The sequence below is a fragment of the Cetorhinus maximus genome, unplaced genomic scaffold (assembly GCF_964194155.1).
Source record: "Cetorhinus maximus unplaced genomic scaffold, sCetMax3.hap1.1 HAP1_SCAFFOLD_973, whole genome shotgun sequence".
NCBI lineage: Eukaryota > Metazoa > Chordata > Chondrichthyes > Lamniformes > Cetorhinidae > Cetorhinus > Cetorhinus maximus.
Genome location: NW_027596915.1, coordinates 110,501 through 129,311, shown reverse-complemented (window position 1 = coordinate 129,311; position 18,811 = coordinate 110,501). Strand labels below are relative to the sequence as shown.

The 18,811-nt window shown below is 57.6% G+C and overlaps 1 protein-coding gene across 1 annotated transcript in view; it reads right to left on the bottom strand.

Annotated features, from left to right (window-relative positions):
- Window positions 1-542: 542 nt before the first annotated feature.
- LOC144675366 (calpain-2 catalytic subunit-like) overlaps window positions 543-18,811 on the bottom strand; it is a gene marked incomplete at its 3' end in the record, with an annotated part of 93,180 nt that continues 74,911 nt past the window's right edge. The window contains exons 6-9 of the mRNA XM_078536195.1: window positions 16,599-16,682; window positions 6,496-6,581; window positions 5,304-5,378; window positions 543-703 (exon numbers count right to left, since the gene is read on the bottom strand). Coding sequence (XP_078392321.1) covers window positions 543-703; window positions 5,304-5,378; window positions 6,496-6,581; window positions 16,599-16,682 — 406 coding nt within the window. The remainder of the gene's footprint in view (window positions 704-5,303; window positions 5,379-6,495; window positions 6,582-16,598; window positions 16,683-18,811) is intronic.

Genomic DNA, 18,811 nt, shown 5'->3' with positions numbered 1-18,811 from the left:
AGAGGGAGACAGGGAGAGGGAGAGGGAGACGGGGAGAGGGAGAGGGAGACGGGGAGAGGGAGAGAGAGATGGGGAGAGGGAGTGTGTGACGGGGAGAGGGAGAGAGACGGGGAGAGGGAGAGAGAGACGGGGAGAGGGAGAGAGACGGGGAGAGGGAGAGAGAGACGGGGAGAGGGAGAGAGAGATGGGGAGAGGGAGAGTGAGAAGGGGAGAGGAAGAGAGAGACGGGGAGAGGAGAGAGAGACGGGGAGAGGGAGAGAGAGACGGGGAGAGGGAGAGAGACGGGGAGAGAGAGAGAGACGGGGAGAGGGAGAGAGAGATGGGGAGAGGGAGAGTGAGAGGGAGAGAGAGACGGGGAGAGGGGAGAGAGAGACGGGGGAGAGGGAGAGAGAGACGGGGAGAGGGAGAGAGAGAGATGGGGAGAGAGAGAGAGAGACGGGGAGAGGGAGAGTGAGAAGGGAAGGGAGGAGAGAGACGGGGAGAGGGAGAGTGAGAAGGGGAGAGGAGAGAGAGATACAGAGAGATGTAGAGGCCGCTGTTACCTGGGTAATTGCGGCATCCTCCAGCCGTTGACCCTCTTCTCCAGCTCTCACTGAACAAGTTATAATTCCACTTCAGGACCTGGTCACTGCTCAGGGTGTCTGGGGTCAGGTTGCAAATCTCCAGCCGGGAATAATGTCTCAGAAACTCTGGAAAAGCCATCCTGGCAGAGAGAAAACATTCCCGTTATTGATCAGTTATCTGGAGAGACTGGAAATATTGGGATTGTCCTGGGGGAAAGCTGAAAATCTGAAGAGATTGAATCGGTAAAATTTAGCTGGTAAACAGTGGAAGGAAACAGAACAAGACAGAGAGATATTGAGCGGTTAAGTTAATGGACAAAACTGTGACAAATGGATTTCAATGTAGACAAATGAGAGGTTATCTGGCCTGGACCTTAAAAGGAATTGAAATAGAGACTTTACAAATGGACAAAAGGTTCAGGTGATGCTGCAGAGATTTGGTACATGGATCCTTCAAATGTCCTGGGCAGATACAGAACATAATCAAAAAGCCAAATCCAATTCTGGCCTTTCTATCGAGCGGAGTGAAACCATGTTCCATCTATACAAAACCCTGCTTCGATCACACCTGCAGAAGTGGCAGCAACTCTGGGCACCTAACATGAGGAAGGATATACTGACCTCGCAGAGAGTGCAATGTAGCTTTAACAGAATGATACAGCTCAGAGGCTGGGAATCCTGCGGAGAGTACCTCACCTCCTGATTCCCCAAAGCCTGTCCAACATCTACAAGGCACAAGTCAGGAGTGTGATGGAATACTCCCCACTTGCCTGGATGAGTGCAGCTCCCACAACACTCAAGAAGCTCGACACCATCCAGGACAAAGCAGCCCCGCTTGATCAGCACCACATCCACAAACATTCACTCTCTCACTCCCTCATTCTTTTTAAAAGACAAAGCTGCTTAGATTTCACTAAGAAACACAGGCAATGGGGAAGTCAAGTCAAGGCCAGGGAAAATTAAATGGAATAAGTAAACCAAGGGACATTGAAGTTAATATAAGGGGAGTGAAGTGAAGCCAATGGTGAGAGAGGTCAGTGGTGTATAATGCGTGTCCTGTTCTTATTCAGTCGGTGCACTAGATGACCGCGTGCAGGAAGTGCTGCAGCTGCAGAAACCTGAACTCCGGGTTTCAGAGCTGGAGCGGCAGCTGGAGTCACTGTGGTGCATCCACGAGTCTGAGAGCTACGTGGATAGCACGTCCACAGCTTAAGGGCCTGGAGACAGAGAGGGAATGGGTCTAAGAGAAGTAGGCAGGTTGTGCAGACCCCTGGGGTCCCACTCACAAATCGGTTTTCTGTTTTGGAAGCTGGTGAGGGCGCTGGTTCCTCAGAGGAGTGCAGTCAGAGCCAAGTTTGTGGCACCACGAGCGGCTCAGCTGTACAGGAGGGGAGGAAGAAGAAAGGAAGAGCAATAGTGATGGGGGATTCATTGGTTAGGGGACCAGACAGGCATTTCTGTGGCTGTAGATGTGACTCCTGGACGGTATGTTGCCTCCCTGGTGCCAGGGTCAAGGATGTCACAGAGTGGCTGCAGAACATTCTTGTGGGGGAGGGTGAACAGCCAGAGGTCATGGTCCACATTGGGACCAATGACTTAGGTAGGAAGGGGGATGTGGTCCTGCAATCAGAATTTAGGGAGTTAGGAAGGAGATTAAAAAGCAGGACCTCAGGAGCAGTAATCTCCGGATTACTCCCAGTGCCACGTGCTAGTGAGTACAGGAATAGGAGGACTGAGCACTGTGATCCTGTGTGAGGGAATAAACATGTGGCTGAAGGGCTGGTGTAGGAGGGAGGGCATCAGGTTTCTGAGGCATTGGGACTGGTTCTGGGGCAGGTGGGACCTGTACAAGCTGGACAGTCTACACAGAATCTCACAGTGCAGGAGAGGCCCTTCGGCCCATCAAGTGAGTATCACCTGACCTACCTACCTAATCCCATTTACCAGCACTTGGCCCATAGCTTTGAATATTATGACGTGCCAAGTGCTCATCCAGGTACTTTTTAAAGGATGTGAGGCAACCCGCCTCCACCACCCTCCCAGGCAGCGCATTCCAGACCTGTCACCAACCTCTGGGTTAAAAAGTTTTCCTCACATCCCCCCTAAACCTCCTGCCCCTCACCTTGAACTTGTGTCCCCTCGTGACTGACCCTTCAACTAAGGGGAACAGCTGCTCCCTATCCACCCTGTCCATGTCCCTCATTATCTTGTACACCTCGATCAGGTCGCCCCTCAGTCTTCCCTGCTCCAACGAAAACAACCCAAGTCTATCCAACCTCTCTTCATAACTTAAATGTTTCATCCCAGGCAACATCCTGGTGAATCTCCTCTGCACCCCCTCCAGTGCAATCACATCCTTCCTATAATGTGGCGACCAGAACTGCACACAGTACTCCAGCTGTAGCCTCACCAAGGTTCTATACAACTCCAACATGACCTCCCTACTTTTGTAATCTATGCCTCGATTGATAAAAGCAAGTGTCCCATATGCCTTTTTCACCACCCCACTAACATGCCCCTCTGCCTTCAGAGATCTATGGACACACACGCCAAGGTCCCTTTGTTCCTCAGAACTTCCTAGTGCCATGCCATTCATTGAATACTTCCTTGTCAAATTACTCCTTCCAAAGTGTATCACCTCACACTTTTCAGGGTTAAATTCCACCTGCCACTTATCTGCCCATTTGACCTTCCCGTCTATATCTTCCTGTAGCCCAAGACACTCAACCTCACTGTTAACCAGCCGGCCAATCTTTGTGTCACCCGCAAACTTACTAATCCTACCCCCCACATAGTCATCTATGTCGTTTATATAAATGACAAATAATAGGGGACCCAGCACAGATCCCTGTGGTACGCCACTGGACAATGGCTTCCAGTCACTAAAGCATCCTTCTGTCATCACTCTGTGTCTCCTACAACTAAGCCAATTTTGAATCCACCTTATCAAATTACCCTGTATCCCATGTGCATTTGCCGCCTTTATAAGTTTCCCAAGTGGGACCTTGTCAAAGGCTTTGCTGAAATCCATATAAACTACATCAACTACACTACCCTCATCTACACACCTGGTCATCTCCTCAAAAAATTCAATCAAATTTGTTAGGCATGACCTCCCTCTGACAAAGCCATGCTGACTATCCCTGATCAAACCTTGCCTCTCCAAGTGGAGATAGATTCTCTCCTTCAGAATTTTCTCCAATAGTTTCCCTACCACTGACGTGAGACTCACTGGCCTGTAGTTCCCTGGCTTATCTCTACAACCCTTCTTAAATAGCGGAACCACATTAGCTGTTCTCCAGTCCTCTGGCACCTCCCCCGTGGCCAGAGAGGAATTAAAAATTTGGGTCAGAGCCCCTGCGATCTCCTCCCTTGCCTCCCTCAGCAGTCTGGGACACAAATCATCCAGACCTGGAGATTTGTCCACTTTTAAGCCTGCCAACACCTCCAATACCTTGTCACTCCCTATATCAATTTGCTCAAGAACCTCGCAGTCTCTCTCCCCAAGTTCGATACCTTCATCCTCATTCTCTTGGGTGAAGACGGATGTGAAGTATTCGTTCAACACTCTAGCGATGTCCTCTGGCTCCACCCATAGACTGCCCCCTTGGTCCCTAATGGGCCCTACTCTTTCCCTGGTTATCCTCTTCCCATTAATATACTTATAGAATATCTTGGAACTTTCCCTACTTTTACCAGCCAGAGCTTTCTCATATCCCCTCTTTGCTCCCCTAATTGCTTTCTCAAGCTCCACCCTGCACTTTCTGTACTCCACTAATGCCTCCGCTGATTTACTTCCCTTGTACCTGCTAAAAGCCTCTCTTTTCCTTCTCATTGTAACCTGAATATCTCTGGTCATCCATGGTTCTCAGGGCTTGTTACTCTTTCCTTTGAAGAGGACATTAGATGATTATTTGAATAGAAACAATGTGTAGGGGTATAGGGAAAAGGCAGGGCAATGGCACTAAGTCATAATGATCATTTGGAGAGTTGGTGCAGACACGATGGGCTGAATGGCCTCCTTCTGTACTGTTAAAATTCTGTGATTCTGTGATTCTGTACCCTAAATGTTACAATCTCCACAAGCTGTTAGTTTAACACCCAGTAACAGACAGATCAATGGATTTCATGACAGTGTACCCACACCACATGGACTGCAGCGGCTCAAGAGGGCAGCTCACCACCACCTTCTCAAGGGGCAACTAGGGATGGGCAATAAATGCTTAAGGAGTGGTTTGATTGAAGCTATTTCCTCTGGCTAGGGAGTCTGGGACTAGCGGGGGCAGAGAGTAAGGATTTGAGTGAGTGGGAATCACTTTGACACACCGAGGCTGGGAACAGTTTGGAACTCTCTCCCGCAAACTGCAACAGAGGCTAGAGCAATAGTTAATTTTAAATCTGAGATTGAGAGATTTTGCTAAGCGAAGGTATTAAGGGGCTGAATGGCCTTCTGCTGTTCCTAGACTAATAGAGAGGTGTTCCAAATCAGGAAGGATTTTCATACAGTCAATAAGGAGAAAGTGTTTCCAGTGTCAGGAGGGTCGGTAACCAGGGGGAGACAGACTGACAGAGACTCTGGGAAGAGAGAGGGAGAGGGAGTGGGGCAGGGAGGGAGAGTGAGAGAGGGAGGGAGAGTGAGAGAGGGGGATGGGGTAGGGAGAGAGAGGGGGACGGAGGGAGGGGGAGAGAGAGAGAGAGAGAGACAGGGAGGCAGAGACAAAGGGGCAGAGAGAGACTTACCAGAATTCTCCATCTTCAGTACGGTTTCTCAGTCGGTTTCTGTCTTCAGCCGAAATCCCATTCCACTGAGATGAGCTACAATTAAGATTAAAAGAAAGTCCATCAGTTGTGGCTGTTCCTCAGTGAGGGGCTTCACCTCCTTCTGCCGTTGCCGAGTGAGAGGAGGCTTGGGATCAGCTCCTAACGCACTCTTATCACAGGGACCAGCCATGCCCCAACCAGCAAGAGACTGAGAACCCCACAGAGCAGGAACAGCCCAGTGTCCATCCCCAGCCCGGGCCCCGCGGGCAGGCTCCATCCCCAGCCTGGGCCTTGTGGACAGGCTCCATCCCCAGCCTGGGCCCCGCGGGCAGGCTCCATCCCCAGCCTGGGCCTTGTGGACAGGCTCCATCCCCAGCCTGGGCCCCGCGGACAGGCTCCATCCCCAGCCCGGGCCTAGTGGACAGGCTCCATCCCCAGCCTGGGCCCCGCGGACAGGCTCCATCCCCAGCCTGGGCCCTGTGGACAGGCTCCATCCAGAGCCTGGGCCCTGTGGACAGGCTCCATCCCCAGACTGGGCCCCGCGGGCAGGCTCCATCCCCAGCCTGGGCCTAGTGAACAGGCTCCATCCCCAGCCTGGGCCTTGTGAACAGGCTCCATCCCCAGCCTGGGCCTAGTGGACAGGCTCCATCCCCAGCCTGGGCCCAGTGGACAGGCTCCATCCCCAGCCTGGGCCCCGCGGGCAGGCTCCATCCCCCAGCCTGGGCCCCGTGGACAGGCTCCATCCCCAGCCTGGGCCCTGCGGGCAGGCTCCATCCCCAGCCTGGGCCCCGCGGGCAGGCTCCATCCCCAGCCCGGGCCTAGTGGACAGGCTCCATCCCCAGCCCGGGCCTAGTGGACAGGCTCCATCCCCAGCCTGGGCCCTGTGGACAGACTCCATCCCCAGCCTGGGCCCTGTGGACAGGCTCCATCCCCAGCCTGGGCCCTGTGGACAGGCTCCATCCAGAGCCTGGGCCTTGTGGACAGGCTCCATCCCCAGCCTGGGCCTTGTGGACAGGCTCCATCCCCAGCCTGGGCCTTGTGGACAGGCTCCATCCCCAGCCTGGGCCTAGTGGACAGGCTTTTTCCGCGGGTGGGAAATGCCCTGACGGGGTTACTGGGAGCCCCCGAGCCGCCCCCATCTTGCCCTCCCTCCCTCTCTGGTCTCACTTACTCGTCACTCCAGGCCCCAGTCCATTCAACCTGACCCCATGGATTGCGAATACGGACTAACTCAACCTGCGTTCCTCGGAACGCCACCTGTAGCAGAGAGTGAGAGAGAGACAGAGTCAGTCAACATCCCCATCGCCCTCCGACCCCGTCACCCACCGACCCCGTCACCCACCGACCCCGTCACCCACCGACTCCGTCACCCACCGACCCCGTCACCCACCGACTCCGTCACCCACCGACCCCGTCACCCACCGACTCCGTCACCCACCGACCCCGTCACCCACACCCACCCCGTCACCCACACACACCCACCCCCTCACCCACACCCACCCCCTCACCCACACACACCCCATCCCCATCACCCACCGACTCCGTCACCCACCGACCCCGTCACCCACACCCACCCCGTCACCCACACCCACCCCGTCACCCACACCCACCCCGTCACCCACACCCACCCCGTCACCCACACCCACCCCGTCACCCACACCCACCCCCTCACCCACACACACCCCATCCCCGTCACCCACCGACACCGTCACCCACCGACCCCGTCACCCACACCCACCCCGTCACCCACACCCACCCCGTCACCCACACCCACCCCCTCGCCCACACACACCCCATCCCCGTCACCCACCGACCCCGTCACCCACACCCACCCCCTCACCCACACCTACACCCACCCCGTCACCCACACCCACCCCGTCACCCACACACACCCCGTCACCCACACCCACCCCGTCACCCACACCCACCCCGTCACCCACACACACCCCGTCACCCACACCCACCCCCTCACCCACACACACCCCATCCCCGTCACCCACCGACTCCGTCACCCACCGACCCCGTCACCCACCGACCCCGTCACCCACCGATCCCGTCACCCACACCCACCCCGTCACCCACACCCACCCCCTCACCCACACACACCCCCTCACCCACACACACCCCATCCCCATCACCCACCGACCCCGTCACCCACCGACCCCGTCACCCACACCCACCCCGTCACCCACACATACACCCACCCCCTCACCCACACACACCCCGTCACCCACACCCACCCCCTCACCCACACACACCCCATCCCCGTCACCCACCGACTCCGTCACCCACCGACCCCGTCACCCACACCCACCCCGTCACCCACACCCACCCCCTCACCCACACACACCCCATCCCCGTCACCCACACCCACCCCGTCACCCACACCTACACCCACCCCCTCACCCACACACACCCCATCCCCATCACCCACCGACCCCGTCACCCACCGACTCCGTCACCCACCGACCCCGTCACCCACACCCACCCCGTCACCCACACCCACCCCGTCACCCACACACACCCCCTCACCCACACACACCCCATCCCCGTCACCCACACCCACCCCGTCACCCACCCCCACCCCGTCACCCACACACACCCCCTCACCCACACCTACACCCACCCCCTCACCCACACACACCCCATCCCCATCACCCACCGACCCCGTCACCCACCCCCACCCCGTCACCCTGCCCCACCCCGTCACCCACCCCCACCCCGTCACCCACCCCGTCACCCTCCCCCACCCCGTCACCCACCCCCACCCCGTCACCCACCCCGTCACCCACACCCACCCCGTCACCCACACCCACCCCGTCACCCACACACACCCACCCCCTCACCCACACCCACCCCGTCACCCACACCCACCCCGTCACCCACACCCACCCCCTCACCCACACACACCCCATCCCCATCACCCACCCACCCCGTCACCCACACCCACCCCGTCACCCACACCCACCCCGTCACCCACACCCACCCCGTCACCCACACCTACACCCACCCCCTCACCCACACACACCCCATCCCCATCACCCACCGACCCCGTCACCCACCGACCCCGTCACCCACACCCACCCCGTCACCCACACCCACCCCGTCACCCACACCCACCCCGTCACCCACACCCACCCCGTCACCCACACCTACACCCACCCCCTCACCCACACACACCCCATCCCCGTCACCCACCGACCCCGTCACCCACCGACCCCGTCACCCACACCCACCCCGTCACCCACACCTACACCCACCCCCTCACCCACACACACCCCATCCCCGTCACCCACCGACCCCGTCACCCACCGACCCCGTCACCCACACCCACCCCGTCACCCACACCTACACCCACCCCCTCACCCACACACACCCCATCCCCGTCACCCACACCCACACCGACCCCATCACCCACCCCGTCACCCACACACACCCCATCCCCATCACCCACCGACCCCGTCACCCACACCCACCCCGTCACCCACACCTACACCCACCCCCTCACCCACACACACCCCATCCCCATCACCCACCGACCCCGTCACCCACACCCACCCCGTCACCCACACCTACACCCACCCCCTCACCCACACACACCCCATCCCCGTCACCCACCGACCCCGTCACCCACCGACCCCGTCACCCACACCCACCCCGTCACCCACACCTACACCCACCCCCTCACCCACACACACCCCATCCCCGTCACCCACACCCACCGGCCCCATCACCCATACCCGACACCCACACCGACCCCATCACCCACCCTGTCACCCTCTCCCACACCCACACCCACACCCACACCAACCCCGTCACCCTCACCCACCGTCACCCACACCCACCCCGTCACCCACCCTGTCACCCTCACCCACACCCACACCCATCCCGTCACCCACCCCCACCCTGTCACCCACCCCCACCCTGTCACCCACACCCACCCCGTCACCCACACCCACCCCGTCACCCACACCCACCCCGTCACCCACACCTACACCCACCCCCTCACCCACACACACCCCATCCCCATCACCCACCGACCCCGTCACCCACCGACCCCGTCACCCACACCCACCCCGTCCCACACCCACACCTACACCCACCCCCTCACCCACACACACCCCATCCCCGTCACCCACACCCACACCGACCCCATCACCCACCCCGTCACCCACACACACCCCATCCCCATCACCCACCGACCCCGTCACCCACACCCACCCCGTCACCCACACCTACACCCACCCCCTCACCCACACACACCCCATCCCCATCACCCACCGACCCCGTCACCCACACCCAACCCGTCACCCACACCTACACCCACCCCCTCACCCACACACACCCCATCCCCATCACCCACCGACCCTGTCACCCACACCCACCCCGTCACCCACACCTACACCCACCCCCTCACCCACACACACCCCATCCCCATCACCCACCGACCCCGTCACCCACCGACCCCGTCACCCACACCCACCCCGTCACCCACACCTACACCCACCCCCTCACCCACACACACCCCATCCCCGTCACCCATACCCACCGGCCCCATCACCCATACCCGACACCCACACCGACCCCATCACCCACCCTGTCACCCTCTCCCACACCCACACCCACACCAACCCCGTCACCCTCACCCACCGTCACCCACACCCACCCCGTCACCCACCCTGTCACCCTCACCCACACCCACACCCATCCCGTCACCCACCCCCACCCTGTCACCCACCCCCACCCTGTCACCCACACCCACCCCGTCACCCACACCCACCCCGTCACCCACACCCACCCCGTCACCCACACCTACACCCACACCCTCACCCACACACACCCCATCCCCGTCACCCACCGACCCCGTCACCCACCGACCCCGTCACCCACACCCACCCCGTCACCCACACCCACCCCGTCACCCACACCTACACCCACCCCCTCACCCACACACACCCCATCCCCGTCACCCACCGACCCCGTCACCCACCGACCCCGTCACCCACACCCATCCCGTCACCCACACCCACCCCGTCACCCACACCCACCCCGTCACCCACGCCTACACCCACCCCCTCACCCACACACACCCCATCCCCGTCACCCACCGACCCCGTCACCCACCGACCCCGTCACCCACACCCACCCCGTCACCCACACCCACCCCGTCACCCACACCCACCCCGTCACCCACACCTACACCCACCCCCTCACCCACACACACCCCATCCCCGTCACCCACCGACCCCGTCACCCACCGACCCCGTCACCCACACCCACCCCGTCACCCACACCCACCCCGTCACCCACACCTACACCCACCCCCTCATCCACACACACCCCATCCCCGTCACCCACACCCACCGGCCCCATCACCCATACCCGACACCCACACCGACCCCATCACCCACCCTGTCACCCTCTCCCACACCCACACCCACACCAACCCCGTCACCCTCACCCACCGTCACCCACACCCACCCCGTCACCCACCCTGTCACCCTCACCCACACCCACACCCATCCCGTCACCCACCCCCACCCTGTCACCCACCCCCACCCTGTCACCCACACCCACCCCGTCACCCACACCCACCCCGTCACCCACACCCACCCCGTCACCCACACCTACACCCACCCCCTCACCCACACACACCCCATCCCCGTCACCCACCGACCCCGTCACCCACCGACCCCGTCACCCACACCCACCCCGTCCCACACCCACCCCGTCACCCACACCCACCCCGTCACCCACACCCACCCCGTCACCCACACCTACACCCACCCCCTCACCCACACACACCCCATCCCCGTCACCCACCGACCCCGTCACCCACCGACCCCGTCACCCACACCCACCCCGTCACTCACACCCACCCCGTCATCCACACCTACACCCACCCCCTCACCCACACACACCCCATCCCCATCACCCACCGACCCCGTCACCCACCGACCCCGTCACCCACACCCACCCCGTCACCCACACCTACACCCACCCCCTCACCCACACACACCCCATCCCCGTCACCCACACCCACCGGCCCCATCACCCATACCCGACACCCACACCGACCCCATCACCCACCCTGTCACCCTCTCCCACACCCACACCCACACCAACCCCGTCACCCTCACCCACCGTCACCCACACCCACCCCGTCACCCACCCTGTCACCCTCACCCACACCCACACCCATCCCGTCACCCACCCCCACCCTGTCACCCACCCCCACCCTGTCACCCACACCCACCCTGTCACCCACCCCCACCCTGTCACCCACACCCACCCTGTCACCCACACCCACCCCGTCACCCACCCTGTCACCCTCACCCACCCCCACCCCGTCACCCACCCTGTCATCCACCCCGTCACCCACACCCACCCCGACACCCACCCCCACCCCGTCACCCACCCCCACGCCGTCACCCTCCCCCACCCCGTCACCCACCCCCACGCCGTCACCCACCCCCACCCCGTCACCCACCCCGTCACCCTCACCCACTCCGTCACCCACACCCACCCATCACCAATAGCAACCCCTTCATCCACCATCATCAATTCGAGACCCTCCTCCCAATATCAGAGCTGAGGGGTTTAACTGGGACACAAACCCCAACAGGAGCTTCCTCCCCCCTGGGCACATGGTCCGACAGGGCAGGGCGAGTGAGGGGCAGCATGAGAGCAAGAGAATGTTCCAGAACATGGGAGCTCCGCACTCAGCTCCACCACCCAATAAACCCAACCGATGGGAGTGGGCGGGAAGAACTGACCAGTCACACGGCTCCTCCCATCGCTGAGGGTCCGCGGCCCACCTACACAAGGATACTCCCCATCCTGGAGAAAGTGACCACCCCCCTCAAAATAACCCGGCCCCAGAGAGAGTGAAAGCACCCACCCCAAAATAACCCCATCCCAGAGAGAGTGACCCCACCCCTCAAAATAACCCCATCCCAGAGAGAGTGACCCCACCCCTCAAAATAACCCCATCCCAGAGAGAGTGACCCCCCAAAATAACCCCATCCCAGAGAGAGTGACCCCACCCCTCAAAATAACCCCATCCCAGAGAGAGTGACACCCCCAAAATAACCCCATCCCAGAGAGAGTGACCCCCCGAAATAACCCCATCCCAGAGAGAGTGACCCCCCCAAAATAACCCCATCCCAGAGAGAGTGACCCCCCCCAAAATAACCCCATCCCAGAGAGAGTGACCCCACCCCTCAAAATAACCCCATCCCAGAGAGAGTGACACCCCCAAAATAACCCCATCCCAGAGAGAGTGACCCCCCGAAATAACCCCATCCCAGAGAGAGTGACCCCCCCAAAATAACCCCATCCCAGAGAGAGTGACCCCCCCCAAAATAACCCCATCCCAGAGAGAGTGACCCCACCCCTCAAAATAACCCCATCCCAGAGAGAGTGACCCCCCAAAATAACCCCATCCCAGAGAGAGTGACCCCACCACCCCCAAAATAACCCCCATCCCAGAGAGAGTGACCCCACCCCTCAAAATAACCCCATCCAGAGAGTGACCCCCCCAAAATAACCCCATTCCAGAGAAAGTGACCCCCCCCAAAATAACCCCATCCCAGAGAGTGACCCCCCCCCTCCCCAAAATAACCCCATCCCGGAGAGAGTGCCTCCCCCAAAATAACCCCATCCCAAAGTGAGTGCCTCCCCCAAAATAACCCCATCCCAGAGAGAGTGACCCCCCCAAAATAACCCCATCCCAGAGAAAGTGACCCCCCCCAAAATAACCCCATCCCAGAGAGAGAGACCCCCCCCCCACCAAAATAACCCCATCCCGGAGAGAGTGACCCCCCCAAAATAACCCCATCCCAGAGAGTGACCCCCGACCCCCCCCAAAATAACCCCATCCCGGAGAGAGTGACCCCCCAAAATAACCCCATCCCGGAGAGAGTGACCCCCCCAAAATAACCCCATCCCAGAGAGAGTGACCCCCCCAAAAATAACCCCTCCCAGAGAGAGTGACTCCCCCAAAATAACACCATCCCAGAGAGAGTGACCCCCCCAAAATAACCCCATCCCAGAGAGAGTGACCCCCCCCAAAATAACCCCATCCCAGATAGAGTGACCCCCCCCCAAAATAACCCCATCCCAGAGAGAGTGACCCCCAAAATAACCCCATCCCAGAGAGAGTGACCCCCCCCCAAAATAACCCCATCCCAGAGAGAGTGACCCCCCCACAAAATAACCCCATCCCAGAGAGAGTGACCCCCCCCCAAAATAACCCCATCCCAGAGTGAGTGCCTCCCCCAAAATAACCCCATCCCGGAGAGAGTGACCCCCCCCAAAATAACCCCATCCCAGAGAGAGTGACCCCTCCAAACAAACCCCATCCCGGAGAGAGTGACCCCCCCAAAATAACCCCATCCCAGAGAGAGTGACCCCCCCAAAATAACCCCATCCAGAGAGAGTGACCCCCAAAATAACCCCATCCCAGAGAGAGTGACCCCCCCCAAAATAACCCCATCCCAGAGAGAGTGACCCCCCCACAAAAGAACCCCATCCCAGAGAGAGTGACCCCCCCCTCAAAATAACCCGATCCCAGAGAGAGTGACCCCACCAAAATAACCCATCCCGGAGAGAGTGACCCCACCCCTCAAAATAACCCCATCCCAGAGAGAGTGACCCCCCCCAAAATAACCCCATCCCAGAGAGAGTGACCCGTGAAAATAACCCCATCCCAGAGAGAGTGACCCCACCCCTCAAAATAACCCCATCCCAGAGAGAGTGACCCCACCCCTCAAAATAACCCCATCCCAGAGAGAGTGACCCCCCAAAATAACCCCATCCCAGAGAGAGTGACCCCACCCCTCAAAATAACCCCATCCCAGAGAGAGTGACCCCCCCCAAAATAACCCCATCCCAGAGAGAGTGACCCCACCCCTCAAAATAACCCCATCCCAGAGAGAGTGACCCCCCCACCCAAAATAACCCCATCCCAGAGAGAGTGACCCCTCCAAAATAACCCCATCCCAGAGAGAGTGACCCCCCCAAAATAACCCCATCCCAGAGAGAGTGCCCCCCCACCAAAATAACCCCATCCCAGAGAGAGAGACCCCCCCCCACCAAAATAACCCCATCCCGGAGAGAGTGACCCCCCCAAAATAACCCCATCCCAGAGAGTGACCCCCGACCCCCCCCAAAATAACCCCATCCCGGAGAGAGTGACCCCCCCAAAATAACCCCATCCCGGAGAGAGTGACCCCCCCCAAAATAACCCCATCCCAGAGAGAGTGACCCCCCCCAAAATAACCCCATCCCAGAGAGAGTGACCCCCCCCAAAATAACCCCATCCCAGAGAGAGTGACCCCCAAAATAACCCCATCCCAGAGAGAGTGACCCCTCCAAACAAACCCCATCCCGGAGAGAGTGACCCCCCCCCAAAATAACCCCATCCCAGAGAAAGTGACCCCCCCCCCAAAATAACCCCATCCCAGAGAGAGTGACCCCCCCCACAAAATAACCCCATCCCAGAGAGAGTGACCCCCCCAAAATAACCCCATCCCAGAGAGAGTGACCCCCCCCAAAATAACCCCATCCCAGAGAGAGTGACCCCCCCAAAATAACCCCATCCCAGAGAGAGTGACCCCCCCCAAAATAACCCCATCCCAGAGAGAGTGACCCCCCCCCCAAAATAACCCCATCCCGGAGAGAGTGACCCCCCCCAAAATAACCCCATCCCAGAGAGAGTGACCCCACCCCTCAAAATAACCCCGTCCCAGAGAGAGTGACCCCCCCCTCAAAATAACCCCATCCCAGAGAGAGTGACCCGTCAAAATAACCCCATCCCAGAGAGAGTGACCCCCTCCAAAATAACCCCATCCCAGAGAGAGTGACCCCCTCCAAAATAACCCCATCCCAGAGAGAGTGACCCGTCAAAATAACCCCATCCCAGAGAGAGTGACCCCACCCCTCAAAATAACCCCATCCCAGAGAGAGTGACCCCCCAAAATAACCCCATCCCAGAGAGAGTGACCCCACCCCTCAAAATAACCCCATCCCAGAGAGAGTGACCCCCCCACCCAAAATAACCCCATCCCAGAGAGAGTGACCCCCCCCCCCAAAATAACCCCATCCCAGAGAGAGTGACCCCCCTCAAAATAACCCCATCCCGGAGAGAGTGACCCCACCCCTCAAAATAACCCCATCCCAGAGAGAGTGACCCCCCCCAAAATAACCCCATCCCAGAGAGAGTGACCCCCCCCAAAATAACCCCATCCCAGAGAGAGTGACCCCTCCCAAAATAACCCCATCCCAGAGAGAGTGACCCCACCCCTCAAAATAACCCCATCCCAGAGAGAGTGACCCCCCACCCAAAATAACCCCATCCCAGAGAGAGTGACCCCCCCCCCAAAATAACCCCGACCCAGAGAGAGTGACCCCTCCCAAAATAACCCCATCCCAGAGAGAGTGACCCCACCCCTCAAAATAACCCCATCCCAGAGAGAGTGACCCCTCCCAAAATAACCCCATCCCAGAGAGAGTGACCCCCCCCAAAATAACCCCATCCCAGAGAGAGTGACCCCCAAAATAACCCCATCCCAGAGAGAGTGACCCCCCACCCAAAATAACCCCATCCCAGAGAGAGTGACCCCCCTCCCAAAATAACCCCATCCCAGAGAGAGTGACCCCACCCCTCAAAATAACCCCATCCCAGAGAGAGTGACCCCTCCCAAAATAACCCCATCCCAGAGAGAGTGACCCCCCCCAAAATAACCCCATCCCAGAGAGAGTGACCCCCCCCAAAATAACCCCATCCCAGAGAGAGTGACCCCCCCCAAAATAACCCCATCCCAGAGAGAGTGACCCCACCCCCCAAAATAACCCCATCCCAGACAGAGTGCCCCCTCCCAAAATAACCCCATCCCAGAGAGAGTGACCCCCCCAAAATAACCCCATCCCAGAGAGAGTGACCCCCCCAAAATAACCCCATCCCAGAGAGAGTGACCCCACCCCTCAAAATAACCCCATCCCAGAGAGAGTGACCCCACCCCTCAAAATAACCCCATCCCAGACAGAGTGCCCCCTCCCAAAATAACCCCATCCCAGAGAGAGTGACCCCCCCAAAATAACCCCATCCCAGAGAGAGTGACCCCCCCCAAAATAACCCCATCCCAGACAGAGTGCCCCACTCTGCCCCGTCTGCCCCAGGGTAATGAATCCCCCCTCCCCCCAGTAGGAAGCCTGAGCTGTGACCCCCCCGCCCTCGGGCCTGTTGGCCTCAGTCTCTGACCCTCCACCCACCTGTTCCGCTCCGGTAAGGGAATAGGCGTGACCTTTCACCAGTTTCTGCCTGGTCACTGCCTCTGTCTCTGCCGCACTGGTGATCTAAAACACAGAAAAGCTGGTCAAATCTCCGAGAGAAACACATCTTCAGTGAAGCCCAGCCCCGCTTCCTCCCGCACCCCCTCTCCCTCCAAATGCCCCACTCTCAACATTCATCCACTATCTCTGTAGCTACTCCCTCTAATACCCTAGGATGTAAACCATCAGGTCCAGGGGACTTATTGGCCTTTAGCCCCATTAGTTTCCCTAGTACTTTTTCTCTAGTGATAGTTATTGTATTTATTTCCTCCCCCCCTCTTTGCCCCTTGATTATTTAGTGTTTTTGGAATGCTATTAGTGTCTTCTACCGTGAAGACTGATGCAAAGTATTTATTCAACTCCTCTGCCGTTTCCTGGTTCCCCATTATTATTCCCCCAGCCTCATTCTCTAAGGGCCCTATGTTCACTTTGGCCTCTCTCTTCCTTTTTATATATTTAAAGAAGCTCTTACTGTCCGTTTTTATATTATTTGCTCGTTTACCCTCAAAGTTTATCTTCTCCCTCTTTATTATGTTTTTGTTCATCTTCTGTTGGTTTTTAAAACTTTCCCAATCCTCGAGTTGATCACTAATCTTTGCCACATTGTACGTTTTTTATTTCACTTTGATACTGTCCTTAACTTCCTTGGTTAACCATGGTTGGTTTATCCCTTTCCTAAAACCCTTCCTCACTGGGAAATATCTTTGTTGTGACTCATGAACTATTTTCTTAAATATCTGCCATTGTTCAACATTCATCACAAGCCTAACCTGTCAAGACAACCCGCCCATTCCTGGTATTAGTCTGGTAAACCTTCTCTGAGCTGCTTCTAACACATTTACATCTTTCTTTAAATAAGGAGACCAGTACTGTACACAATACTCCAGATGTGGTCTCACCAATGCCCTGTATAACTGAAGCATAACCTCCCTACTTCAGTATTCAATTCCCCTCACAGTGAATGTTAAACTCAGTGAGCTTTCTGAATTACCTGTGTACAGTTTGGCTTGGCCTATCTAAGAAAGGACATGAACTGCATTCGAAGCAAGACATGAAGACAGTAGCTCATCACCCTGTGTGTAAGCTGGGGATTTGAACGAAAGAGGGAATTTTAAGGGTTAATTGTGAGGATTTAGCTCCTTCTCAAAGTTCATCTCATTTGCATTTAGATTTTAACCACAACGACCTGTTCAAGTTAAGTTCCATTCAGCCTTAGTCAGGGGTAAACGGGCTCCCTGCAGGAAAGGCAGCAGCAGTTAGTTAACTAGGTAACTAGTCTGAACGAGTTTCTCTAGTCAGCAGTGCTGACTCAGCTCAGAAGGGTTTCAGATGTTCCAAACAGAGCTGCAGAAAGTGAGTCAGTCCCGGTTGAGCAGCTCAGCACTGACTGTAACTGGTCGCAGACTGTCAGCTTGAGGATTTGGTGAGTGAGGGAATTTGGCGCAGTGACAGAGGAGAGAAGGAAGTGATCAGCTAGTGAGTATTTTGCACATTTTTCTTACAAATGTGGGTAATTTACTCTGATTGTAATGTTTCATTAGTAGTAATAAGATTTATTAGTGGTACTAAAGCTCATTGGGAGTAGTGGGGTTCATTAATTATAAACTAATTATGATAATGATAATAAGTTAATTAACAGACGATAAAAATGGCAGGGCAGGTGATGTGTTGCGACTGCAGAATGTGGACAACCTGGGAGCCAGGGTGATCCAGGGCAGACACGTCTGCAGTAAGTATCTGGAGCTAGAGGAACTTTGGCTCCGAGTCACTGAACTGGAGGCTGAGCTGCAGACGCTGCGATGTATCAGTACGTGGGAAGGTTACGTGGACAGTTACTGTGTGCAATTCTCTCCCCCTGAAAGCGGTGGAGGCTGGGGCATTGAATATATTCAAGGCTGAGTTAGACAGGTATTCGATCGACAATGGACTCGAGGGTTATGGAGGCAGAGACGAAGATGGAGCTGAGATCACAATCAGAGCAGCGATGACCTTACTGAATGTTTGAGCAGACTCAAAGGGGTGAATAACCTACTCCTGTGCCTGAGCCCTTTGTCCCTATGAAGAAGCAGTTCAGAGAAGGTTCACTCACCTGATACCTGGGAGGTGGGGTTATCACATGAGGAAAGTTTGGACAGACTGGGTCTGTATCCATT